At 31.2% G+C, this 26,592-nt stretch overlaps 3 protein-coding genes across 4 annotated transcripts; 2 read left to right on the forward strand and 1 right to left on the reverse strand.

Moving 5' to 3' along the window:
• Nucleotides 1-341: 341 nt before the first annotated feature.
• Nucleotides 342-2,991, forward strand: LOC105804765 (ADP-glucose phosphorylase). The gene is made up of 3 exons (XM_012637515.2): nt 342-904; nt 1,501-1,791; nt 2,580-2,991. The coding sequence occupies exons 1-3, from the start codon at nt 422-424 to the stop codon at nt 2,838-2,840; spliced, it is 1,035 nt and encodes a 344-aa protein (XP_012492969.1). The 5' UTR covers nt 342-421; the 3' UTR covers nt 2,841-2,991.
• A 1,402-nt stretch (nt 2,992-4,393) lies between these two features.
• Nucleotides 4,394-8,614, forward strand: LOC105804764 (YTH domain-containing protein ECT3). 2 transcript variants are annotated; one of them, XM_012637513.2, is made up of 7 exons: nt 4,394-4,560; nt 5,222-5,298; nt 5,863-6,438; nt 6,654-7,235; nt 7,337-7,549; nt 7,642-7,788; nt 7,947-8,614. In XM_012637513.2, exons 1-7 carry the CDS (start codon nt 4,545-4,547, stop codon nt 8,175-8,177), a joined length of 1,842 nt encoding a protein of 613 aa, XP_012492967.1. In that variant the 5' UTR covers nt 4,394-4,544; the 3' UTR covers nt 8,178-8,614. The 2 variants fall into 2 exon arrangements, with proteins under 2 accessions (XP_012492967.1, XP_012492966.1); XM_012637512.2 differs by having other exon boundaries at nt 4,407-4,587.
• Nucleotides 8,615-21,433: 12,819 nt separating this feature from the next.
• LOC105804763 (protein SINE1) lies at nt 21,434-24,334 on the reverse strand. Its single transcript, XM_012637510.2, has 3 exons — nt 24,052-24,334; nt 22,123-23,458; nt 21,434-22,034 (listed from the first exon to the last, which is right to left on the reverse strand). The coding sequence occupies exons 2-3, from the start codon at nt 23,452-23,454 to the stop codon at nt 21,558-21,560; spliced, it is 1,809 nt and encodes a 602-aa protein (XP_012492964.1). The 5' UTR covers nt 23,455-23,458; nt 24,052-24,334; the 3' UTR covers nt 21,434-21,557.
• Between the last annotated feature and the right edge of the window lie 2,258 nt (nt 24,335-26,592).

The raw sequence follows: 26,592 nt of genomic DNA on the forward strand, positions 1-26,592 counted from the left end.
ATTTTATATTAATAAAATCATATTAATATACTTTTTTTACAAATTTAATAATACCGATTCATGTCATATATATATATATATTTATTTATTTATTTATTTTAGTACGATTACTTTTCTTTTATAATTTTTTAAATATTCATCCGCAAATACTAAATTTTCCATATTTTAAAACAATACATATTAAAATACCTTCTAGAATTTTAAAATTAGCATGAAATAAATAATTAACATATTAAAATTTATAACCTAAATATTTTAAATATGATTTTAAATTTCTGACAAAAATATTAATATATACTTTTCTAATATTAGTTATTGACCCAAACACACAGCAGCCTTTAGATAAAATTCCTTCTTTCTTTTATTTTTTTATCTGAAAGAAGTAAATTTCCAAACAATCAAAAAGGAAAAGTCGAAGATCATGGCAACTACACCACCAACTCGGAGCCCCGAACTCCGAAAAGACCCGGTTACAAACCAATGGGTCATCTTCTCTCCGGCCCGAGCCAAGCGTCCTTCCGATTTCAAATCCAAATCGCCGGAAAATCCTAACAATAATTCTTCATCATGCCCCTTCTGCATCGGTAACGAGCACCAGTGTGCACCCGAGATATTTCGAGTCCCGCCCGATCCTAACTGGAAACTCCGGGTTATTGAGAACTTGTATCCAGCTTTGAGCAGGAAACTCGATCACCCAAATGGCCAGAATGACGATTCGAGTAGCGAGTTGAGCGGGTTGGGTTGGGTTGTAGCGGGATTCGGGTTTCACGATGTGGTGATTGAAACTCCAGTTCACTCGGTTCAGTTGTCGGATTTGGATCCGAGTAAGATTGGTGATGTTTTGATTGCTTATAAGAGGAGGATTGAGCAGATTAAGCAGTTTGATTCAATCAAATATATTCAGGTAGTGGAAAAGAAAAGCCTTCTCTTTTGTGAATGTGTAATAAAGCATTTCTTTGATATAAATTTCTGCCTTTTCTTGAAATACTTGTGTGAATATGGACCTGTGAACTGTGTAAAGAGTATAGCTTTCAGCTATTTGATGATTGCAAGTGCTTTTAATTTGATGAAATGATCTATTTTAGAGGGCTGTATTTTGCATTTCATAAAATCCTGTACTTATCATTCGTTTGTTGTGATTCAAATTTTTGAGAGCTAATTACTTCTATTTTCCATGGTTTCTTTTAAATAAAGGCCTAAAATAATGTTTTTTAATTAAACTAGCAATTCTCATAACCTGTTCTACTGTGGTTGTGTATCATAATCGTGTTTAAGATATTTTATATTATATAAATGTTGACATATAAATAATTTGTATCATATAAATTTTGATACATTTGCATATTTGTGTCCTTTACTGGTGTTTTTCTGTTTCATGTCATGTTTCAGTTATTTTGTCCTTGTTCGTATTCAATATTGTTAGGTCTACTTTTAATTTGTATGATGTGTTAGTTTCGCGAGCTTATAGGTTCTTAGTGCTACTTCATTTGTCTTTGGTAGGTGTTCAAGAACCATGGAGCTTCAGCTGGGGCTTCAATGAGTCACTCTCACAGTCAGATGCTATCTCTTCCCATTGTTCCTCCTAGTGTTTCTACTCGACTCAACAGTATGAAGGAGCATTTTAATCAGACAGGGAAATGTAGTCTCTGTCAGGTCCAATCAAAGGACCTCTTGATTAATGAAACCAGCCATTTCTTTTCCATTGCTCCATATGCTTCTTCATTTCCTTTCGAGATATGGATAATTCCCCGAGATCACTCTTCTCATTTTGATGAACTGGACAATAAGAAGGTAACTTTTCTGTTCCTTCATGTTCATGGCTCTAGTGTTATATGATTTTCACTTGTTTGATTTGTGTTTGGTTCTTATAGTGGAGATAACAGTGCTAGAAACTTTATTGTATGATTCTCGCTGTCACTCATTCAGGATAGAAATAAAAGCACAACAAGCAAAGAAAGCATTATGTCAAATGATTGTTGAACACTTTTTGAGTGCTTCTATGATTTATTGACTTACTGTTAAAAGAAATTTATATGTAACATAATATGATTGTTATTTATTTCCTAGTATTTAGTGAACCCGAGATGGTCTGTTTAGTGGCTTTGCTTTTTTCTGTTAGCAATACTAGTTTCATGATGTCGGTTTGGCCTTTAAACCTGCATAGGATATAGGGAATCTTTAAGGAGACATAGCAATGTTGTGTGAGCACAAAACTATCATGACTAATATTTGAATAGTACTTGTAGTCCTGTGTGAGATTGTATAAAACAAGTAATACAAAGTTTGAATGAGAGTAAATGAATTTAGTTTTTATGGAAATTCTAATTAAAAGAAAAAACACCCTATTGACTTAAGAAAATTGGTTTTCTTTTGACTTCACTCATGTCAGCTAAAACGCATGTCATACTGTCAAGCAGGGCTATGTTGAGTTGTAGATAGAGTGATTGAAAGAATTAAGAAGTTTCTGCTTCTTTATGCTATAAAACGCAAGTAGTATGTTCATCCATAACAAAATAATAAACGGATAAAGCTTTGCAATCTAACTTTTCACTCGTTTCCATTCGATTCTCATTATGCAGGCAGTTGATCTCGGTGGCTTGCTAAAACTCATTCTTAAAAAGATGGCTTTGCAGTTGAACAACCCCCCATTCAATTTTATGATCCATACTTCACCAATACAGGTTACTGACTCTGAGTTACCTTATAGTCACTGGTTTTTACAGATAATACCTCAGTTAACCGGTGTAGGAGGTTTTGAACTCGGATCTGGATGTTACATAAACCCTGTTTTTCCTGATGATGCTGCTAAAATTTTGAGGGAACTTAATGTTCCTATATAGGGATTAGGAGCTGATTAACATCATACTAGTACTGTAAAATCATATTGCAATAAGAAAATGTTTCAAACAATTTGCATGAGGAAATCTCTTGTAAACCTATTTAAGCCACACTTTTCTAATTTTATCTATTCGTATTCATTTGTGTGGTAAACATACCAGCTTTTACTGATCTTCCATACTTTTTGGGAAAATGCTGTTCATAGATGATAACTTCATATGTGAGTACAGTTGCTTAAAGGGATCCAATGCAGCTAGGCCATCCTTGCTTTTCTTTTAAAAAAAGCTTAAAAAGGCTCCTTGATGGGGCCTAAAGTAGAGAGCATATTTCTTGCTTAAACCTTGCTTTATCCTACAGTCGTGATGAGACCGCCTGAACCAGGGACCTTACCAACAAAACCAGCAAGGTTTGGTTAAGGCATGTATGTGTGGTCAAACTTCATGAGAATAATATGTTTATGCAAACAACCCTGATAGACCGTCCCGACCTGATGTTATAGGGTCTGATTTTTTGTTTTTGTTTGGGACTTGAGAAAGAAACTGTTGGGTTTCATTGTCATTCCTGGACAAGGCACATGATAAAGATTGCATGTGAAGATTGCGTACAGTATATGCAAATATATAACACAAACAATTATGTGTATCATATAATCCAAGAAAATAAAAAAGAAAGGGTTAATTGCTTCAAACATCTATAAGCTATAGCCCAAATTCTAATTTAGTCATTAAAGTTCAAATCATTTTAAATTAGTCCTCGAAATATCAGTATTGTAACAATCATAAATTTTTATTGGTCACCCCATCAATTAAACATTAATTGTCAATTCAAATTTGACATGAGTATATCTAAAACAAGCTGATCAAATTTTAAATAGGTGTAGTGACAATGCTATTTTGATTGATACTATTAGCAATGATTATGCAGTGGATAATAGATTCATGCACTCTTTACTTGCGAAAGGCTATTAAGTTAGATTCCGACATATTCCAAATGAACAAAATAATGTTGCGGATTGCTCCGCGAAAATGACTACTGGAGATTTTAGCACGGTATGCACTTTTACAGAGCCTCCATTTGTTCGAGCATTATTGTTGGCTGATCTTCAGCATTTCGAAATAAGGATAAACTCCCATTAGAGCTACGTTAATGTAGTCAATTTTATTTCAAAAAAAATGTGGTTTAGTTATAACATACACAACTATTGCTAAAAGAACCGTTAATAAAGTTTAATGTAGCTATTCAATTAAAAGAGATCTTGAAATATGGGATCAATATAAAATCTCGAAGTGAAATTAACAAAAAAAAAAAAAAAAAACAAGATCTTGAATTTTTCCTAATGAAGGGCTTAGCACAATACAGAAGTCAATCCATTAGACAAAATCAAAAGCACACACCATGTTTGAAGTGTCCAAACTCTGAAGCCCAAACCAAAAGATAAAGCGACAATCAGATCTTTCACCACAATACAACAACAAAAAGAGTCAATAATGGAGGGGATTTTAGCGTCTTCTTTGTGTATTTCTTAAACCCCACCACCTTCCCAAGGCTCCTTGGGTTTTTGGCGGCTACCCCTTTTTTACACGGCCCACGCGTTTAAATATACTTTCCTTTCTAGGGTTGTTTTTTCCTTCTTTCCTTCTCCTACTCCCTTTGTTCTCTGTCTTTGCTTTCTCTCACTGAATCTGCTACCCCCTTGCTCTTTGAACATGGCCACCGCCGATAGTATCCTTGCTAATTTTTCACCTCTGGGTATGATTTATTTTTGTTGATATGTTGAGAAATGTTTGTGTTTTCTTTTTAGTTAGGATTTATATGTTGTTTAGAGCTGTTAACTCTTTAATATCTGTTATCTGTAATAATAATTAATGGATATTTGAATTTTTATCACGGAGATTTGTTGTAAAGGTTCTTTTTTTTACTGGCTTATGAAAATTTTAATTTGTTTTATGAATTTAGGTATGGTGGTTTTTGAATTTCATGAATTTTAATGTATTTTATTTTTGGATCATTGTTGTTGAAAATTCTGGGACTTTTAGGTGGGTTTTAGTTGGGTTTACTGAGAAGTTATTTTTTTATTTTAAAAATTTTGGTTGTGCTTAAGTTCAATACACTTTGCTAATTCTTTTTCCCCTATATTTTATAAATTTGTGTATGGTGGTTTTGAAAGGGTAGTAATTTGAATGTGTTTTATCTTTGGATCTTAGCTTGTGTACTGTTTGTACACATAGATAAATTTATTGGGTGGCTTATGTGATATTGGTAGCTTGAAGTTGTTGGTTTGTTAGTTGCTTTAAGTGATATGTTTTAGATATACTTGAACATTTGTAATGTTTAAGCTTTAAATCGTCAGTTTTGTTTTTATCCTTTACTTCTACAATCTCAGAAGTTGCAGATTCACTGGAGAATTTGTCTATGGATTCACAAGCCAAGACCACAAAAGTTCCTGAGCCTGTTAAGAAGGTAGTGCTTGGATTTTGAGATGCTGATTTCTTGTTCTTGTCTTGGTAAATGTTTTACTTTTCATTAGTTGGATTAGTTGGTTATTGATTTTATTAGATGGTGTGCAATTTGAGCTGTGAATTTCAAGTTGGCTGCTTGGTTACTTGTATGGCTTCGTTATTGTCAACAGCCCTCTTTGTGTGGGTAAGGTTGTGTAGTATTGTCCCTCTGCTACCATTAACACACAATTTCTATGTCAAAGTGGTGCTGATTGATGAGATGAGAATTTCTCAGAGATAAATGAATTTCTGTTGGTTTAGGACAAATGATAATGCTTTCTTTAAGTTGCTCCAAAACTTATCATTGACAATGGCCTGCTTGCAGCTTTTAGGTGGCATTGTGTTTCTATAATGGTCTTGCTAGCATTTTAATTTTGATGGATTTTGGATTTCAAATATTTTGGCGCTCTTGCTGTTATTTGGAAGATGCAGATGTGATTGATTATTAACCTATTAATTCGCTTTGAGGATCTTTTGGTTGCATCTTTAGGATTTGTTTATTTGATAATCTTAATGTTATTGACAGGATTTTTACAGTGATAATGGCTCTTACATGTACCAGCAAGCTTATGGTTATATGCCATATGGGGCATATTCCATGCCCGGTTCACCTCTTCCACTTATGGGACATGACGGCCAGCTGCATGCACTGCAAGAATACTATTATCCAAGTACTTATTACCAACCGCCTCAGCAAACTAGTAAAACAGATGCTTCTCAAGTGGAGGTTTCAACTGTCAATGCAGATGATCAAGCTTCTTTATCAACTGAAACAAATACAGGAAATTTGAGCACTGTAGAAAGTGGTGCAGGTTTGAGTGGTAATAATGGTTCTGGGTCACAAAAATCAACTTTCAAGGTCTCCTCTCTAAATCCGAATGCTTCCTATAAAAGAGAAAGCTTTCCAACAGGTAATCTATCCGAAGGTCATCAGAATTCAAGATTTAGCTACGAAGGGGTCCAGCCAACAATTCCTTGCTTAGATATGTCAGTGTCTTCTAATGGGCAATCCAAGCATACCGCTAATAATGGATTCTCTTCATATGCAAAAAACCTTTCGTCTGGCAGAAATGAGAATCTTCATCCCTTCCCTCATTTCATGGTATGTTAAAGTTGCTTTATTACTTGGATTAATTCCTTGCTTTATGGATATCTGGATTTTAACCCTTGCACATGCACAAACAGATATAGTATAAGCCATAAGTAGAATGATAAACATACATACTATGCTAGGTAGACGATGGATAGATATAAGATCTGCACGTCCTGCTTCTTTCATTATGTGCTGGCGTAACTATTCTGATGATCTAAATGCAGCATTTACACAATGCAAGACCATCATCAGGTGTAGCCCAAGCATTTGGATACATGAATCACATTTACCCTAACAACATGACCTATGGCCATTATGGAAACACCAATGGAGGGGGTTCTGGTTCTGGTTTTGGATCATATGGCTACTCTGCCTGGAAGAAAGGGCAAGGGTGCTATAATGTTGGTAACAACAACAAATCTAGGGGTCTTGGTTATGGAAAAGAGAATATGGATGGTTTAAATGAGCTGAACAAAGGACCCAGAGTGAAAGGGAGTAGCAACAAGGATGGTTTTGGAACTGCAACACTAGCTGTTAAAGATCAGAACCTTCCATTGACTGAGAGCAATAAGGAGAACAGTGTTTCTCTTGTTCCAGATCTGGGACAGTACAACAAAGAGGATTTTCCTGAGAGTTATTCGAACGCCAAGTTTTTTGTTATTAAATCATATAGTGAGGATGATGTCCACAAAAGTGTCAAATACAATGTGTGGGCCAGTACATCTAATGGCAACAAGAAGCTTGATGCAGCATTCCATGAGGCCAAGGAGGAGCCTGATGGCTGTCCTGTATTTCTATTGTTCTCGGTGAGTATAATAAATGTTACTATTACTATATGCTGTCTAGTGCCTCTGGTTTCCCAAGTATATGATTTGTCTGATTTTTACTAACCTGAACCTTTTCCCAGGTTAATACCAGTGGTCAATTTGTTGGGGTAGCAGAGATGGTTGACCAAGTAGATTTTAACAAGACTGTAGAGTACTGGCAACAAGACAAGTGGACTGGTTGCTTCCCTGTGAAGTGGCACATCATTAAGGACGTCCCAAACACTTTGCTGAGGCACATAACACTTGAGAACAACGAGAACAAGCCTGTCACTAATAGTAGGGACACCCAAGAGGTATTCTCTCTCTTTATGTTCATATGCATATGTTGATTCTGCTTTTTGTTATCTTCACCCTTCTCTTTGTAAAATGGTTTGTACTGCTGTAGGTTAATTTTGAGCAGGGGATCCACATTCTTAAAATTTTTAAAGATCATCCCAGTAAGACGTGCATTCTTGATGATTTTGAATTTTATGAAGCTCGTCAAAAGACAATCCAAGAGAAAAAGGCTAAGCATCAGCTGTTACAAGAAAAGGTATGTCTGACTCTGAATTAAATCTAGCACCTGGATTTTGTTTTCTTTCCCACTCATAAAAGATATTTTCATGCCTTTTTTTTTTTTTTGTATGGAATCATATGGATGCTTTGCATAAACTGTTTTAAATATTAACTACTTTTATTCTGACTAAACAGGTTTTGAGTGGAGAGCCTAATGATGCTGTAATGGAGAAGAAAGAAAATGTGGCAATAGCAAAGAACGCTTCGGAAAAATCTGTGGAGTCAGCCTTGATAAAAGAACCAACTGTTGCATCAACAACAGAAGTAGTAAAGGCTAATGTCGATGTGAAACCCGTACAAGAGAATGGATCAGTTACAGCAACTGAAGATGGCCCCAACTCAGTTTGTGTTGCAAGTGCTTGCTAATTGCCTTCTTAGATTTGGAAATAGTGTTGTACTTTTGGTTGGTTATTGACAAGTTAGCTGATTCAGATCAGAGCCTCTGATTGGCTGGGACTGGTCTATAGCTTATTCCATGGAGGTAGGAATGAGCAACACCTTTCAGCATTGTAGGCAAAATAGCAATTAGCAGCATGGTTAGACTGAATGTGACTGCTCAATAGCGTGAGGTTTCTTTTTTGTCTTTCATTTCTCATCTGTTTTCCTGGGTTTTTTTCTTTTTCTTAAGGAGAAGGAATTGAGAATGAAAAATATTACTCCTATTTGCATCTTGCATTTGATGAAGTGGGTTTTTGTTAACATTTCTAGTATAGGGAAGTAAAAGAGTTGTATTGCAGACTTGTTATGTTCTTGTTCACAATCTATAATTTATGGGGTGTAATAAATTTCTTTTGTGTGAGAAATGCATAAATCTGTGGCCACTGTTTCAAGGAATAGCATATTACATGTAATTCAATATGTTCTAACAGTATTTATCCATTTGAAAATAGAAAATATGCATTAGTTAAACTGCTAATGCCTCATTTACTTATATTTTTTATGTACTGTTCTTTGGGTATGAATAAGATGGGTATTAATCATTTAGATAAGCACTTTGTCGCCATTGATGCTGCCATTGTAGTCAACGAACTTTTGGGTCAGCTGCAAAGATTTTAGTCTAGCATGTAAGTCTCCACAAGAGTTAATTGGTGACGGGGCTAATTTTACAATTTGTTTGGTGGAAAGCTTCTCCAAAATGCATAGGAGCATATTTGGACCTGTTTGTACCTGTGTGAGATAATCGATGCTTATGCTAAAGCAATTATCAAGGTTTGCACTGTGCTTTTCCAAGTAACGAATGACTTGGGAATTTTAATGATTGATGATAAACTGTGGTCTTTTGTTATTCTGTTTTTATCTTTTAAAATTTGAAGATGTTTAAGATTTTGCAGGAGCTGGGAGAGGAAGGTTCTAATACCGATATTCAGAGTAATCATCACTTTGTCAACTCGAATGAAAGCTGTTGTTGCTGGCAAACAACACTGACAGGAAGATATTGCATTCTCATACAAATTGAAGCCGTTGATGCTTTTCAGGTAATTTCTTAGTTATATGCTAATGTTCAAGTTCACGTAGCTTAGACTCTGTTACGCAAGGTACTAGTTAGTTCTGTGATTACTAAGTTCCTGCTCATGGAGATAATTGAAAGCCGGTTTAAATGGTTTTTCAGATTGAATTCCAAAGTTCAATAAGCTATCATGTATAAATTAGTGGAATATTGGGAAAAAAAATTGTCTTCTTAGATTAAAATGCCATCTTTCAGGTTGACTTGAGTTGTGCTGCTGGAACGCTAGATATACCAACCATTACATTGTTTTCCTTTGTTCACCAAGGATAACAACAGCAACCATTGTGCCATAGTCATTTGTACCTTAAGGGGAAAAAAAAGGAGGCACTGGAGTTCTCTTATCTGAAGCCTGAGGTAATAACATCTTTTCTCTGTTCCCCTTGCTTTGCCTTTGAACTTTTGGACGTAGCATATTATAATTTTAGCATGTATTGAAGTACTCTATTTGTTGCTCCCTTCAGTTTGAATGGGAAAAATGGAGTTCTTGCATAATAATTGTATCCAGAAGGATTGTTTTATCTGAATCGGTTCAAGCTTAAATTGATGTGGTTGGAGTTAAGAATCCCAAAGGAAGAAACCCGACTGAGAGCTTAAATGGTCATTTTGGAATTTTTGGTTCCTGGATTGGTTTCTTTCTTTTCTTAAGATTTGCTTGAGAAAGTCCATCATCAACTTTTGAACCATTACTTGAGACTAATGAATTAGGATAGTTGTAGAAGGTTATTACATTCCTTCAATCACAAATAGAAAAAATTTTCATTGCACAAAAAGAATCTAAAGAATTCTAAACTAATATCATAATCAACCACAATCCACAATACACTAATAAACTTAAAATTGAAAACCGAAATGGTTCATGTTTGGAAGGAAAAATCCATCTTCGGCAAATACCGTTGGGCTGTTGACAGAAGAAAGATCGACATCATTATGAAGACAAGGTCACAGAACGACAATTTGAGGCTTTCAACACCCTTCCATTAGTTTTTAAACCTGTAGGTTCCTTAAATGGCCATCAACACTTTCAAAATCAACCTGAAAGAGAAGAATAATATCTTCGGGAATGTTTGGAGGAGGTTGGGGCATTGTCTCACAAATTTAGACGGTGAGAATGAGGACTCGAACGAAGAGAGGGCATAGTCAAAGTTCAACGATGATCCAATGATGCATGGAGGAGGTTGAAAGGCGAGAAGATCAAGGGTAATGCTTCGATTTTGTGGATTTAGAAGAGGTTTCTCGAAAAAACAACAATAGATTTAAGGTGAGGAGATGATGGGTTTCATTTTAGTGTAAAAAAGAATGTGAATGTAGACGGGTGATGGAGTAATGGCAACGAAGGTGGTTTGGGTGGGGAAAATAAACTGGGATTGAATATTTTATTAATATCCAGTATCTGTTAAACATTTGGGCTGGAGGAGATTATAATATTTGTTGAATGTTTTTACATTTTTATAAATTTTTAGTATGATATAGTTGGTATCAGTTAGAATTTTGGTATTTGTGAGGAGTTTAGGGTTTAGTCACTAAATTATGAAATCGCAATTTGATCACTGAACTATTCTTAAGTTTGTATTTCAGCTATTGGGCTATTAAGGGTTCTTTTTACAAAATTTCGTCAGCGAGCTTTAAGTGGCGATTAGGCAATTAATACAAGATTAGAAGATACTTAGATACAAGTCAATTTAATAGTCAGAGCTCGAAAAAAAATCTATTTAAATTTTAGTTTGCGGGTTCATGATATCCAAAGTTATTTCATGAAAAAAAGTGAATTATAAAAGAAAAAAATAGAGAAAGAAAGCTTTCGGTTGGTGTAGATAGTACGAACATATAAAGTTATATAGCATTGATCTTAATAGTTTACTGACTTAAATGAAAGTTTTCAAATAGTTCAGTGATCAAATTGTAATGTTTTAAGTGACCAAAAGAAAAACTTATCTATAGTTTAGTGACTAATGGTGTAGTTTTTCCTTAAAAATATTAGTATCGGTGAAAGTTTTGATATTAACTTGTAATCGGTTGATTAATTAATTCAGGCATTTATTTTTTTTAATGGTAAACCTCAACTAATTATAAAAATTTGAGGTGAAAGCTAAAATTTTTTATATTAAGATCCCTCACATTGATTTTTATTCTTGAGAGGATCAAAATGTAATTCTCTCTTTTTGACAAAGAGCCCAAAGCCTTGGCCCACTTTTCACTCTCTTTTTTCCTTTAAAATATTTTTAATCATTTTTCTTTCACAAAATTTTAATACAATATAATTTCAAATTTGCATAGGCAAATGTTAGGTTACCACAAAGGTGAATTTGCGATTCAAACCCTAATATCGAGTATGAGTCAACTCCAATGAGTTCAAAAATTTAAACTATCTAATCTTCCATAATTATATTTTAACTCATCACTTATAATAACTAATTATAACTAATGGCAACGTAAATTCGTTCAATTTGTCGACCACTCGTACGAAGTTCAATATTCGATTGCAATTAGGGATGACAACTGCCCAACAATTGTTATGTTTTGCTTCATCATCCATTTCGCTCTATTATAGATATGTAATATTGAAAATTACTACTACTTTCATGGATATTAAATGCATTTGTTCCTGCTTTACACCGCCCTACTTCAATTAATTTTTGCTAGTTATTTTTAATATATTCAATATTTTATAGGCAAGTAAATATTCAAACATAATTTTTCGAGAAAATATTCAAAATAAAACATATGAGTTTTTCTTATAACATGTTTTTATATTTTTGCCCTTTAAAAGTTATATTCGGTGGAACGAGACTGAGCGAGGCAGGCTATTGTTATTGTTGCACCATACCCATCATCTAAAGCTAAAACCCACCACGCATTCACTTTTCAAAAATAATTCTGCTCCATTAAAAGCATATTAGGTTGTAATATATTGAGTGGTTCGGATTTTGGTTTTGTCATTCTATTAGCAACTTGATTTGGATTATAAACACACCCACCATATAGGTGAAATTTGTATGTAACAATTTTTTAAAAAAAAAATTGATACAATACTTAAATATGGCTTTGGATGAAATGGTAAAGTTGAGTTTTTAAAAATTATAATGTCTTGGTTCGAATCCATAATATGCAAATATTTTTCTAAGTTGTATATGAAAAGACAAAATTATCCTCAAAATAATATTTTTGTAAGAGGATTGGGGGTTGGTAAATTCTCCATTGAGTTGGGACTCAATTAAAGGCTGACATCAGTTTAGTAAGAATCTTAAATATTAGTATAAATAATGTCACCCAACTTCTAAATTGTTTTCATGTTGGTCATAAAAAATCCATTTTTAGTTCTTGATTTGGATAAAAAGAATTAAAATTAAAGTGAATAAATAATAGAAACTAAAATAATGCGTTAAAAAATTTCATATTGTACTTGTTTACCTCCTTTTCAAAAGTTCCGTCTTTTTTCAAGATTGAAATTTTAAATTTCAAACATCAAAATTAATTAATTAAATTGTTAAAAGATTTTAACCCTTGATAGTGTCATCGATTTGTTACAACAATATTGAAATTAATTAATTTAATCTCCTAAAATTTAAAATTTTATTTTATGTTTCCAAATTAAAATCAAATCAAATAACTCATTTTTAATAATGGTCTCTAAACTGAGATTTCTTTTGATTATATGATGAATATCTTACATGTTAAGCTAAAAGTAAAGAATTTTTTAATTAATTAATTAATAATTTTATCTTCCATGTCAAATAAAATCCAAAATTATTTTTATCACTTCTTTATCTAAACGAAGAATAAGCAATTAATTTAGGTAATATTTGGAAAACCACCTAGTAATTAGATTTAGGTGTAAATTAATGAGTCTCTTGAATTGGATGTAATTAGACTACCCCAATTACACTTTTCAATTCTAAGATCTGCTTGAACAGACAAAGTAATTGAATGAAAGTGTAATTACTAGGGTAGTAATTAAACTCTTTATAATTACAAAAATTGTAATTCCCAAACGTGTTTGGTAGACAGAGTGTAATTACATAGTTACATAATTTATATTTTAAAAAATATTAATTATTATAAAAAATCTTATTATGATAAAATAATTTCTAAACAAGTAAGAAAAATTAAAATAAAATCATCATATGTATTATATTAGTCTAAATAAGTAGTTGATAATACGATTACTAATAAGAAAATAAACATCATGTGCAATTTTATCTAATTGTTCTAGTGCATATTTATTGTGTTATCCCTCTTTAATATTTAACATATGCTCCTCATCATCTGTTATTACTTATTGAATTTATTATCATCTGAATTTGATTTTGTATCATTAAGGTTATCAAAACCCTTTTCTTTTGTGTACTTTTCAAGTATGGGTTATCTCAATTCTACTTATAATTGAAGTTATGAAATATAAATATGCTAGTACGATCCAACCTTATTCTTTCATGCTATACTAAAGTGATGTCATTAATATAAAAACATTTATTTAGAACAACAAATATCTTCTCAACCACATTTCAAAACCTTGAATGTCTCAATTTAAAAAGTTTGCGAGTTGTTTATAATGCTTGTACCTGATACCATTCTCTCAAATTGTATCATACCGCATGATATGGTGCAAAAAAAAACTTTTTGTATTTGCATAATTAGTATCGATCTTATAATATTTGGACTCACAATCCAAATTATCTATAACTTTGCTTATAAAAACTTATATAAACATAATTTGGAGAAAGACTTAGTTTATATCTTTTTTTTATAATATGTAAATTAAGTAAAAAATAATATAAAACTTATAATATACATACATATAACCTTTACAAATAAGGTTTTATAAATTGTCCAATAGCTTTCATAACACTTTTATAAATAATATAATATTTGTCATAATTTCAGAAAGTTATTTTTTTATAAATAAGTTATGATAAAAAAACTATAATATTTTTTATGAATAAGTATATTATTTTTATAATATATAGCAAGACACATAAATAAATTATGTCCATAATTGTCATAATTTTTATAAATAGTTATATTATAAAATTTTATAAAATATAAATTATTTTTATAATAAACTTTTGGCCATAACTTTAGAATTTTTTAGGATTTAAATAATATAATTTTTGTTATAACTTTGTAAAATACACAAATTATTTTTATAATATGATTTTAATATATATAATATAAGAAATTTTTTATCATAACCATCCCAAACATTCATACCTATTCATATTTATAATATAAATTTTATAATTTATATAAAAAATATTTTTAGATTGACTTGTGTGTAATTACATGTGCCATTACTCCAATTCACACATCCCTAAAAACTAAAAAGTATAATTGGGGTACTTCAATTACACTCAATTGAGTGGGACTCACCACTTACAATAGTGTTATAATATATTTATTTATGAAAAATATGACCAAGAAGTATGGACATAACTTATTTATGTGTCTTTCTATATATTATAAAATAATATACTTATTCATAAAAAATATTATAGTCTTTTATCATAACTTATTTATAAAAATAGCTTTCTAAAATTATGACAAAATTATATTATTTATAAGAATTATTATAAAAGTTATTGGACAATTTGTAAAACTTATTTATAAAGGTTATATATTATAAATTTTATGTTATTTTACTTATTTACATATTATAAAAACCTAGAATAAATCTTTCTTTCTCCAAATTAAGTTTATATAAGTTTTTATAATTAAAGTTATAGGCTATTTGGACTGTAAACCCAAATATTATAAGATCGGTGCTAATTATGCAAATACAAAAGGTTTTCTTGCACCATATTGTGCTATATGATACCATTTTAGAGAATGATGTCAGACAAGCACCATAAACAACTCGCCAACTTTTTAACTTGAGACATTCAAGGCTTCAAAATATGGTTGAGAAGACATTTGATGTTCTAAAAAGATAATTTACATATTAACATCTTCGTACAACATGAAAAAAAAATTGGATCGTACTAGTGTCACGGGGCTAGAACTTTAGTCTCGCAAACCGCATGACCTTAGGCGATTTTTTTGCTCTGAATCTACCTAAGTCAGCCTAACTCTCGCAAAAGTGTGATTTCTTGCGAAAATTCTCTAAGGCACCGAAATATAGCAGAAGCACACTCAAACCGAAAGAGCAACGAAGAACAAAAAACCAAAGGAAAGTGATGCACGCCAAATGTTTGAGTAAATGCTCTTAAATATATTCACAATTATAAATGAAATGACTACAAATGAAAGGGGAGTCCTTTATTTATAGTTAAGCTCCACGAGAACTAACGGTACAGATTGAGTTACATCAACAGTCAGAACTTTAGCCTATCTACAATTAAGAGTCTTAAGGGATTTAAACTCTATACAATTTTAAACCTTTAGGATTTACACTGTTTATCCTGGTAACTCTAGTTTTGCTAGAGTGTTTCACTGGGCCACCAAGGGTTTAAGTAGATGGGCCTCTTCAAGAATTCCACGAATCAAGCCAGTTTATGTGGGTCAAATGAGCCCCAGTTCATGAGTTGACCTTTATGGGGCATTTTGTGCGTAATGGTCACGGGCTTTGTGTTGTATCTGGTGCCCTAAATGTAGTATTTTCATTTAAGTATACTTGTAATTTTTCAAAAAGATTGGTTAATAAAATTATTCATGAATTAAATTAATACTTTGCATATTGTCCTCACATGATTTTTGCATGCAAAGCAAAATGCAAACAAATGCTGCTCACTGATTGTCTAATGTTTAACTAATACTAAGCGGTATTACGTGGTCAAATCGTAATACAGAAAGAGAACCTATATTAGTAGACGAACCTAAACATGACCTTAATCTAATCGGAACTGAGCAAACCGATTGAAAAACTAATATGCTGTCTATCAAGTCCAACTGAGGAGATGCCTTGTCTTGAGCATCGGAGCGGATGACTTCCAAAAGATAAAGACATAAATGTGACAGACATGTGGAAAAGCATTTGTAATAATCTTTGTCGATTAAAATATTCAGTGCTTGAGATATTACTTGGTTGAAAAACATTTGGTTTTGTTTTGTTGTCACCTCTGGTTGATCTTCATTTAGGTTATTCGAATCGATATTGTCACTTGTTCCCATGTTCATTGGGTTATCTAGAGTTGCATTTATGTTTTGGCCCATTCACCTTTAGTCAATCTCCATTCAGGTTATTTGGATCAACATTGCCATTTGTTCTTGCATTCATTAGGTTATCTGGACTGGCATTTTTGTTGTGGCCATTCATCACTGGTTGATCTTGATTCAAGTTATTTGGACCAGCGTTGTTGGCCCTATTGGGTTATCTAGACATTAACTTGCATTGGGTTGTTCTTGAGACATTTCTTTTGTGCCCTTTAAACGTGTTCTTGGTTGTTGTTGGGACATTTCTGCTGTGACCCATTAAGGGTGCAACATAGTTCCTAGAATCCTAATCTTTGTTATATGTCAAGGTAGCCTCCGGCTTGAGAGACCTATTCGAATTCTCTTGTTCAGGGTTGTCATCAAGCTCGGGAGTTCTCTTGTTTAAAGTAGCCACTAAGCTTAGGGTTGCCTTTTGGGCTCAGTTATATCTCGTGGTTGCAATTCAAAATCAAAACTCAAGTTTAATTTTTCTAACATTAGGAAAAAGAATATACAACTCATTTCCATTCATCTTAAATTTCTATTATATGGTGTTGAGTGATATTTTTTTTAGCAATATTTTTTTATTCAAATTTTAACTTGTTACACGAAATGAGAAGGGATTGTATGAAACTGTGATTCCACATCAACTCTATCCCTTTTCTAATAAGAGAATGACAAGTCAGATTTTTCCTCCTGATTTTTAGCTTTTTCCTCCTAAAAAAAATTCAAATCCAACTAAAAATGCTAAAAATCAGAAAGAAAAAATCTAATTTGTCATTCTTCTATTGGAAAGGGATAGAGATAACATGGAATCACAGTTTCCCATAATCCTTTCTCTACACAAAATATATAAGTGAAAACATTTCAACTTACTACAAATTTCATTTCTTTAGTTCTCAGCACAAATTTTTACTAAATTGTTTTTAAAACAATAGACTCAAATTTGTTTTAGATTATATCAATGTAGTAAAACTAACCTTGACAAGCAAATTTTCATTTTACTTCTCACTCCAAATATTTTACTAAATTAATTTTAAAAATAATAAATAATATCAAATTTATTTAAAGATGATATATTAAATATTGTTTGCAAAATGAAGTATGAATAATGAATTAAAATAAGAATATAATAAGATAAAATATAGAAGCAACCATATTCCCAATAGTTGTTAGAGTAGAAATTATATATACACCGTATGTTTTAAGTTGATTATGACACTTGTTTAAAGTAAAAAACTGAAGACGGCAAAATATTGTACTTTGTGTATCATGAGAGTGTTTTGTAAATAACTAATTAAATTTTAATAATTTCCAAATTTAAAAATATATAAAATTATTAAAATATTTTTAATTTTCAAAAATCAGTTAATTACAATTAATTACAGATGTGGCACATTTAATTTTTCTATTTATTTTGGGTAATTTGACAAATAACGTAAATTCAATTACTAAAGGAAATGAAAATTAAATAAATAACTAAAATGACCTTTTTATAGAGTTGGAGGGTCAAATAATTTATTATGCCAAAAACATTAAGATGAAACAATGTATACCAAGGATTAGGTTGTAGAGATTAATCAAATCACATACTGTGATGATTTGAGACTAACATTTTAACAATACTAGTTTCTAACGTCACATGCACTTTGCATATGATTTTATATGTTTAATTTTAATTAATTTTTAAATAATGTATTTTAATTTTTACCTATTATTGGTAATGATAAATTCTCTTAGTTTTTAAACAATATACAAATTTAAACTATATAAAAAAAGTAAGCTATAATATTAATTTGAAAAAAAAAAAAAAAAAATAGATCAAGCAACATGCAACAATTATAATAATAGTTCATGATAAATATGAAATATATTTACATTAAATTAATAAATACATTTAATAATAGTGATTAAAATAATTGTTAAAATTTGACTTTATTTTCAAAACAAACTCATAAAATATTTTTCACCTACGCTCAAAAATGACGCCTAGATAAAATAAAATGAAAAAAGTCCTCACTTCACGCACGGTTAACAAGCAAAAAGCAAATAAAAGTTAATATAATATTATATTACTTATAATCAATTAAAATAACCTTCGATTACTCTTTGATTTCATTTTTGTTTGAATATGATTCGATATTACCTCTTTAAAGAACCATTACTTTAATGCTCCATTTTTTCTTTTCAATGCTAACAACATTTTTTTATCGACAATTCTTTTAGATGTTACTTGATTGAATATGACTAACTATTATATGTTATTTATAAAATTAAATTAAATTTTTAATTGGTATATAACTCTAATCTATACTAGTTATTAAATCTCTGATTGAGTTGGTGTCACCGTCAAACGGGTCATCACCACAGTCAGGAAATTACGAAAATGCTCCTCTGTAATTAAAAAACTATATTATTCGAGGATATTTTAGCCTTTTTCATTTTAACAAAAACAAATTAAAATACATGAATAATGGGATTTGAACCCGTGTTGATTAGATTACTAAAACCTTAAATTCACCGCTAATATGCACAAATTATTATCTTCTTCGATCAGAAATTATGGAAATGTCCTTAAATAATTAAAAAAAGTTGTATTATTCGAGGATATTTTAGCCTTTTCATTTAAATAAAAGTAATTAAAATATATATATGGTGGAATTTTTACTCACACCAATTGGATTACTAAAGCTTTAGATTCACCACTCAATCAAAGCTTCATTTATATTTTATACATTTTATTTTAAAATGTAAAATTTATTATCTTCATTATATATATTAATAATGTTGTTAATTGAGTGTTATACTTCCATCAATTACATCAAAATCCATGATTCTCACACGCATATGTGTGATAGGATTTCTAGTATTCATTAAGATGCTTAGAATTCTATTCAAGCAATAACACTATTTTATATCAATAAATTTGTGACAATATTTTAAAAAAATAATTGAAATATGAAATGATGGTAAATAGGATTATTGTTTTTTCTCTAAACTTTTAATCTAAACAAAGGGATGAAATTGTTGAATTTTGCATAAGTGAAATTTGGTGTTCAAACTCAGGATTTTTTTCTTAAGAAAAGGAATTTTAATTAAAATTATATTAGAAATTGAAAACTAAAAACACTTGTCATTACTTGATTGGCCAAAACTATTTTTTCACATTTGGATTAAAACCCTTAAAAGAGGAAAACTTTAGATACTTCAAAAAAATTAAATATAAAAGTGGAAAAATATATAAGCTTCACTAGCCAAATCATGAATTAAGCCTTAAATTAATTTGAAAACAAAATTTAATAAAAATATTTTTATATATTTTAATTCAATATTTAAAAATAATAAGTTAATTAATATAATTTTAAAGTTAAATAAAATAGTAATTTTATAAAAATAAACTTATATATGTATTTTTATTTTTCAAGTTTTATTCATTAAATATAATTTCTAATTTAATTTATTAAAATTTTAATATTTATAAGTTAAATTGTTGTTAACTTTTAAAACATAATATTTGAAAGAATTTTTGTTATTAAATTATGTTTTCAAATCATTAAAATTAATATTGAATGATAAAATTAAAATTAATTTAATTTCAAAGTTGCTGGCAAAATATAATAAAATTCAAAGTTTAGTATAAATTCAATCACATAAGAGTTGAATGACAGATTTACTCATATTTTAATATATAATGACAAATATCAATAAAAATAAAATATAGTGACAAATATTAATATATAATGCATATTATAAAGTGTTCACAATAGTTTGCTCAAAAATGTATTTATTTTTCTTTTACTGAAATAAAAACACATGCGCTAGAGTTTTCGCTTTTCAACTTGTTATTTTCATATATTTCAATAATTATTTATATTTTTCTTTCAATTTCTGTAAGGAAAAATTTGGTTTTGGAAATCATAACCATCTAATTGAATATTTATAGCAATTCATTCCCTCATTGAGCATTCCTTTTGTTGCAATAATAAAGCAAAAGGTTAAAAGCTTGTTGTCAACATTTGGAATGAAATTACAAGTTTGGAAATCATGTGCTAGGTTAGGTTAATGTAAAATTTTAGACTCATTTTCTAAGTTTAAATTTAACTCAACCTAAAATTGACCTAAAATTCTACTCAAACCCGACCCAAATAAAAATGCTAAACTTAAACTCAATTTAATAATATTTTTAATATAAAAACAAATTTAAAAATATAATACATCAAATAACATTAAAATAAATATTTCCTATCAAATTGAAAATACATTAAAAGAAATCTTTATAAATAACACTAAAATAGTTGTAACTTAGCAATAAAATAATAGTAAAATTAACAATAAAACAAAAATTATACAATATCCAAACAATAACAACAATATAATAACAATATAATTACAAAACAACAACAGGAAAAGAAATCTTAACCAAATTCAGGACAAAAAAATATTACCCGAGACTTGACCCATTTAAAATATGTCTTATTTTTTACCTAAGTCTATTTTTCAAATTTCTATTTTTATCTAAATCTTCCCACTTTTCAAACAGACCTTTAGGCATTAATGGGTGACCCAACACCCAACTCATGATCAAATCTAATTTAAAACTAGTTGCTATATTTAATTGATGAAACTGATAAAGAAAGAAGAGGAACCAAATGTTGTCCCACCGTGTAGCTTATTGTGCATTCCTGATAGCAGTCCACATGCACTCAGATAGATTACAAGCATATATAATTCTAGCCCTAAACCTATAATCTTAGGCCCAAGAGAGGCTGCCATCATTTTCAAATTCCAAATCTGTACCCCCATCCTTAAGCATGCTTTTATTCTCATCATGTAAAAACTTTCATGCGTTGAAGGACATTAGTGATAGCAAATGCCAATCATTGTGAGGATGATAAGACACCCACAATATGGATCAATCACATAAACAGGAGAGAGACAAGAGAGTGAAATGAGTACATACAAAAAGAATAGTATCTCAACTCTCAAGGGATGCAGAAATACTCAGCTAGTATTGTTACTGAAAAGCACATTGTAAAGAGCCTGGTCTCCAACATTGTTCTTAACACTGTTCCTAATTCACTAGGACAAGTTTGATACAACAGAGTTGAGTGAACCTAAGTTGGAACAACATAGAAGCTTTCATCCTCACCTTCAGTCCACCATAAACAAGTGAGGACTGCAATTATAATCAAAAAGAGGCCCAAAAACAATTTAGGAGCCATGTTCTTACCTACTTTCTCGTTGTGGTACTCGAGAGTTTCTTTTTTGTTCTTAGGGGCTGCATCAGTAGATCCTGGGACATCAAGCTCAGCAGGACTGTCATCAGTTGATGATACAGATTCAGAGACACCATGATCTTCACCATCGGTATACGAACGTGCTTTGCGTTTGACCTCATTGATCATACCACGACAAAAAGTGTTACGGTTTGTGGTTGGACTACCTCCAAATTTCTCTGAGCATGGACTTCTGAACCTCCTGAATTGTTTCTCGGAGTAATCTGAGTTCAATTCATTAGGATCTTGAAGTGAGTGGATGAGCTTCCTTGGAGTTGTAAAGAGGGTTTCTACGTTAATCCGTGAACGTGATCTCTGAAACACAAAAAGTAACAACGCAAATGCATTTAAACAAACAAATAAAAGGGGATAAAACTGAATAGACAAATCTAAAGCATTTTACCTGAGGACTGGGAGTGGCACTTCTTGGCAACACATTTCTAGGACTTCTATACAAGAATCCTGAAAACTCCTCCGTGAACTCTGACCCATTATTGCTAAGTTCGTGAAGATCAGAAGGTGAGTCACATATGGAACGTCCTTGAGCCACTGCAGAGAACAAACCATCCTTAAGCGATACATCTACACCTCCATTTTCATATTTCCAAAGCTTCCGAGTCACACTCCTTTGATCATATTCCATGTTGCGAGAAATTTGAGTCATCGAGATTGGTGACTCAAGCAAAGAATCATATTCCATAAAGGAGTCAAGTGTTTGTGATTCGGGTGATGCAGTTGCAGGAGATCCATCACTGGCTGTGCCTAAATTCCTTCTACGATTGCGGTCTCTCCTACCAAAATTTGATCCAGTAACCGAACCAGAACTGTTCTCAAACTTTGACCCTTTCTCTTGTGCTATTTTCTTCGCAGTTTGAGAAGCTTCATAAGCAGCCCCTTTAACATAAGCCATCTGATCGGATTGGCACTTCTCCATCTCTTCCATAATCAACTCTACCTCTGAGAACACACTCCTTGGATCCAACCACTTCATCAAGAAGTTTATCATTTGTATTGCTGAAAACCGTTTCTGAGAATTACCTTCTGCAAGCCCAGCATTGGATATTCTCAAGCCAGATTTTATTAACAATCTAGCATACGCTTCAACAATCAAAGCATTATGCTTCGCTAAAGCCATAACCAGCCCCATATGTGCATTCGTCTGAGTAGACTTCTCCTCCAAAGCACCAGCCACATTTTGACAAACATTGTTGACCATCTCATCCGAAGCAAACCGCCAGTTATCAGATTCTACAAGCGCCTTCAAGCAAAGGGCAGCTCCCGAACTCAAGCTTTCTAGGGAACCCAAAAGAGATTCCGAAAGAGGCTTACAAAGTGAGTGAATGATGTGCCTCTTCTTATCTTCTGGAGTGGTTGGATCGATCCCATATCTTGCAATTGCAGGCACCACTTTCGAGCATGCCTGTTGTAGTGGGAAAGAGCCTGCACTTGAAGCTAATGTTTTGATAATAGTAGACATTATACTATCAATCTGTGGAACAATCTTCACACCATGAACACGAGCAAGAACTTCATAGAGTGAAATAGTGTATTCACCAGATACACACCCAGTTTCTTTGGTCTCGGAAACTTGTGCAAGGAAGACCGGTATTGCCTTTGAATCCAAGTCTCTCACATATGATTTCAGTGCTTTCATTGCTGATTTTCGACTATCGGCATCTTTGTCAAGATTTGCCAGCTCTCGCCGCAAAATCGGGCTAAGATTTCTACCCATCATTTACCTGAAAACACAGAAAAGAAAAGCCATTTAACTAAAAAGATTAAAAAATAATAATAGGGAGTTCCCTGAAAGTTGAGTACTAAACTAAATCAAGCATGAATATCTAATAACTAGTTGAATACTAAACTAAGAAGAAATCTAAGTTTAAAGTTATGATTTTCCTAAAAACCCAAAACAAAACAAAACCTTCTTGATCTGGAAAACTAACATGAGCTCTTTCATTATTACATCATAAAAACAGCATATCTGAAACCTTTTTTTATTACAGCATAACCTGAAGATTTAGAAAAAAAAATGCGAAATTTAAAGAGCAAAATCACAAACAATAACCAAAGATTGGAAAAGCATCCTCCTTTAGAAAGCAAAATTTTATTGAAAAAAAAAACAGTACTTAGATCCGAAGTAACAAAATCTACAAAAATGCAAACCAAACAAACAAACCAAAAAAGGGCAGCATGCTTAGCTCTGATTCTGAAATGAGAAAAGAAACAAAAAGAACCCAATTTTATGAAAAGGGTAGTTCAGATTTTGCTCAAGAACCACAAAAATGAACTAAATTTGCTATAAAAATAACAAAAGAAAAAAAGAACCGACCTTTCAGTCTTCTTCTTCAATTGACAAAAGCACTTGTCTTTTCCAATTTCACACTAAGTTGAATCTTGAATCTTGATACATATCTGATGGAAGTTTCTTAATCTTGGAAGCAGTGAAAACTAAACCAGGGAATTTTAAAAAATCTATATTTCTTTTTAGGGTGTTTTTTAATGGAGTTTTTGGGGTTTACGTATTTTAGTTGGTAGATGGTTATTGGTTGGGGGAATAGGGACCTTCAGGTTGTTTCTTTAGGGTTTTTCAATTTTCTTACTTATTTTGAATTTCATTTTAGTTAGACCCGTATATTAAGGACTGTCGGATCCAGGGATTTCACTTTTTACGTTGAAATTCAAATCTTCTTCCAAAATACCACCGCTATCCCTAATTTTGTAGGTCCCACTACGAAGACTTGTACCATTTGACGGTTATGCCCTTCTTTTTTTGAAGATCTTTGGGGGCAGAGCTTACGTACATATAGATATGTCCAAACTTACAATTCACTCTTCTTTGTCTTTTTCTCCCTTTTTCCTTTTAAATCTCCAAAACTGTCATAATTTTATATTTTAATCAAAATAAAACAAAATTCATCTAATAAATGTAATCCATTTTTTTCTTTTAAGATGAATATTAATTTGATTAACTCAAACTCAATTTTAAAAGAAAATTAATCTTTAATATTAATTAAAAATAAAAAATTAAATTAACGTATTTGTTAAGAGCTTTTTCTCTAATCCCTCCTTCATAAAAGTTATCTTCATATTTATAAGATATGATTCTTTGACTGAAGAGGTTTCCTCACAAGTAGGTGAGCTGGAGAGTGGCGAACTGGCAAGCTGGGAAAGATGGCGAACTAAGAAGAAAGTGGTGAGCTAACAAAGTGGTACAAATAAGGGGAAGGCGAGCTGTGAATGTGAGGGGCGGCGAACTGTTTGGGTTCTCAAGTCGAGTTGCCATCCGGACCAGGTCGTAAGACATATAGTGGTAACAGTATTACTTTATCAAATTTTTAATAATTCAAATATTATAAAAAATACAATAAAATTAAAATTTTATACGGAGAAATGTGGTTAATAGAAACTGAATTTAAAAATTCTTTTTTGGGGGTTCTCTTCTCTCAATCATAATCTTGTGAAGGGGCAAGGGTAGATTCGTCATTTTGGTTGTTGTGATTCCATGGACCCAAAATATTTTCAGTTCCCGCTCTCCCTCCCTTTGTTGCCGGATTCTTCCAATTTCAATTCATATAGCACACTAACTGACAATATCACTTAACAACAACATTATTATTATTATTAAAATAATTGCAAATATTTGAATTTAAATTTGAAAATCTTTAAAAATTTTAGAACTGCGCGTTTTTATTATTCTATTCATAGAATGAAAATAATATATTTTTATTCAAAATCTAGAAATTTAAATAAAAATATTAAATTTATAAAATGAGTTTTCTAACCTTAGTAGCTAAAAATGAGTGTAATTAAACTTCTCATCAAACTTAAAAGGACTAATTTTTCTCAAATCTAAAAGAAATCAATTCTAACACTACCAGGTGTTCAAACGGTCGGTTTCGTTAATACATGAATTGAATTATTATTAATTGAATTATCTAAAATGTAGAAAATTTTAACCGTTAATTGAATCAATTTTTTTAAATACATTAACTTAACTGAAATATTTTAGTTAACTCGGTTGGTTACCTGAATTACTAAAAATTTATACATTTTGTCTTTTGGTCAAAATAATTATAAAACATATAAAAAACACATTGCTAATGTTAATTTTCTTTTGTTTAATAATTTAAAAACTTTAAATGGATGTGAAAATAATAAATAAGATATTAGAAACACTATATAAGCCTTGAAAACAACAAATATTTTGGTTAATTCAATTAATTGCCGGTTTCAAACAGAATTAACCAATAACCGAAATTTCAAAAAATCATTAATCGATCTCCAACTATCTAAATTCAACCATTGACCGATTAATCAAATTAAATTAACTTAATCAATTACTTCAATTTTAACCGAACTACGAACACTCCTACACTGTTGAAAAACAGTTTTACTTCATTATTCATAAATTGTGAGAAGGATGTAAGAGCATAACCAGTTACAAACTTACAATTGACCAAAACATCTTAAATCCTGCAATTAAAATACATGTATCACATTTATTGTTATTGGAGTGGCCGTCCCGACACATGCATGATGCATGCAATCATATAGATATATTCACCTCCTTGCCACAGAAGTAACAGAAAAGTTAACAAGTAGCAACCAAATTGTTAATAGACATTTAAGTGCAATCATTATTGTGACTATAAATAGCTATCCAAATATGGGTGGCACACACAAAATCATCCATTCTAGCATGTGTTTTGTGCCACTATGTGCACTATTCCATCCCCACGTTATCTGTACCCAACTTCAATTAATCACGTGTTAACAGGACATTAATTAAATTAAAAATATAAAGTAATAGATTTCATTATAAAAATCTTTTCATTATTTTAAGTTGTCATATAAAATTTATAAAATATTT

Source organism: Gossypium raimondii, chromosome 11, assembly GCF_025698545.1.
Source record: "Gossypium raimondii isolate GPD5lz chromosome 11, ASM2569854v1, whole genome shotgun sequence".
Lineage (NCBI taxonomy): Eukaryota > Viridiplantae > Streptophyta > Magnoliopsida > Malvales > Malvaceae > Gossypium > Gossypium raimondii.

Bases quoted from the DNA above. Each gene is read 5' to 3' on its own strand.
- LOC105804765 (XM_012637515.2), top strand. From the start codon at position 422: ATGGCAACTACACCACCAACTCGGAGCCCCGAACTCCGAAAAGACCCG. The intron at 905-1,500 runs GTAGTGGAAAAG...TGTCTTTGGTAG, and splicing joins ATTCAATCAAATATATTCAG to GTGTTCAAGAACCATGGAGC. The intron at 1,792-2,579 runs GTAACTTTTCTG...CTCATTATGCAG, and splicing joins ATGAACTGGACAATAAGAAG to GCAGTTGATCTCGGTGGCTT.
- LOC105804764 (XM_012637512.2), top strand. From the start codon at position 4,545: ATGGCCACCGCCGATAGTATCCTTGCTAATTTTTCACCTCTGG. The intron at 5,299-5,862 runs GTAGTGCTTGGA...TGTTATTGACAG, and splicing joins TTCCTGAGCCTGTTAAGAAG to GATTTTTACAGTGATAATGG. The intron at 7,789-7,946 runs GTATGTCTGACT...CTGACTAAACAG, and splicing joins ATCAGCTGTTACAAGAAAAG to GTTTTGAGTGGAGAGCCTAA.
- LOC105804763 (XM_012637510.2), bottom strand. From the start codon at position 23,454: ATGATGGGTAGAAATCTTAGCCCGATTTTGCGGCGAGAGCTGGCAAAT. The intron at 22,035-22,122 runs GTAAAATGCTTT...TTTGTGTTTCAG, and splicing joins GTGCCACTCCCAGTCCTCAG to AGATCACGTTCACGGATTAA.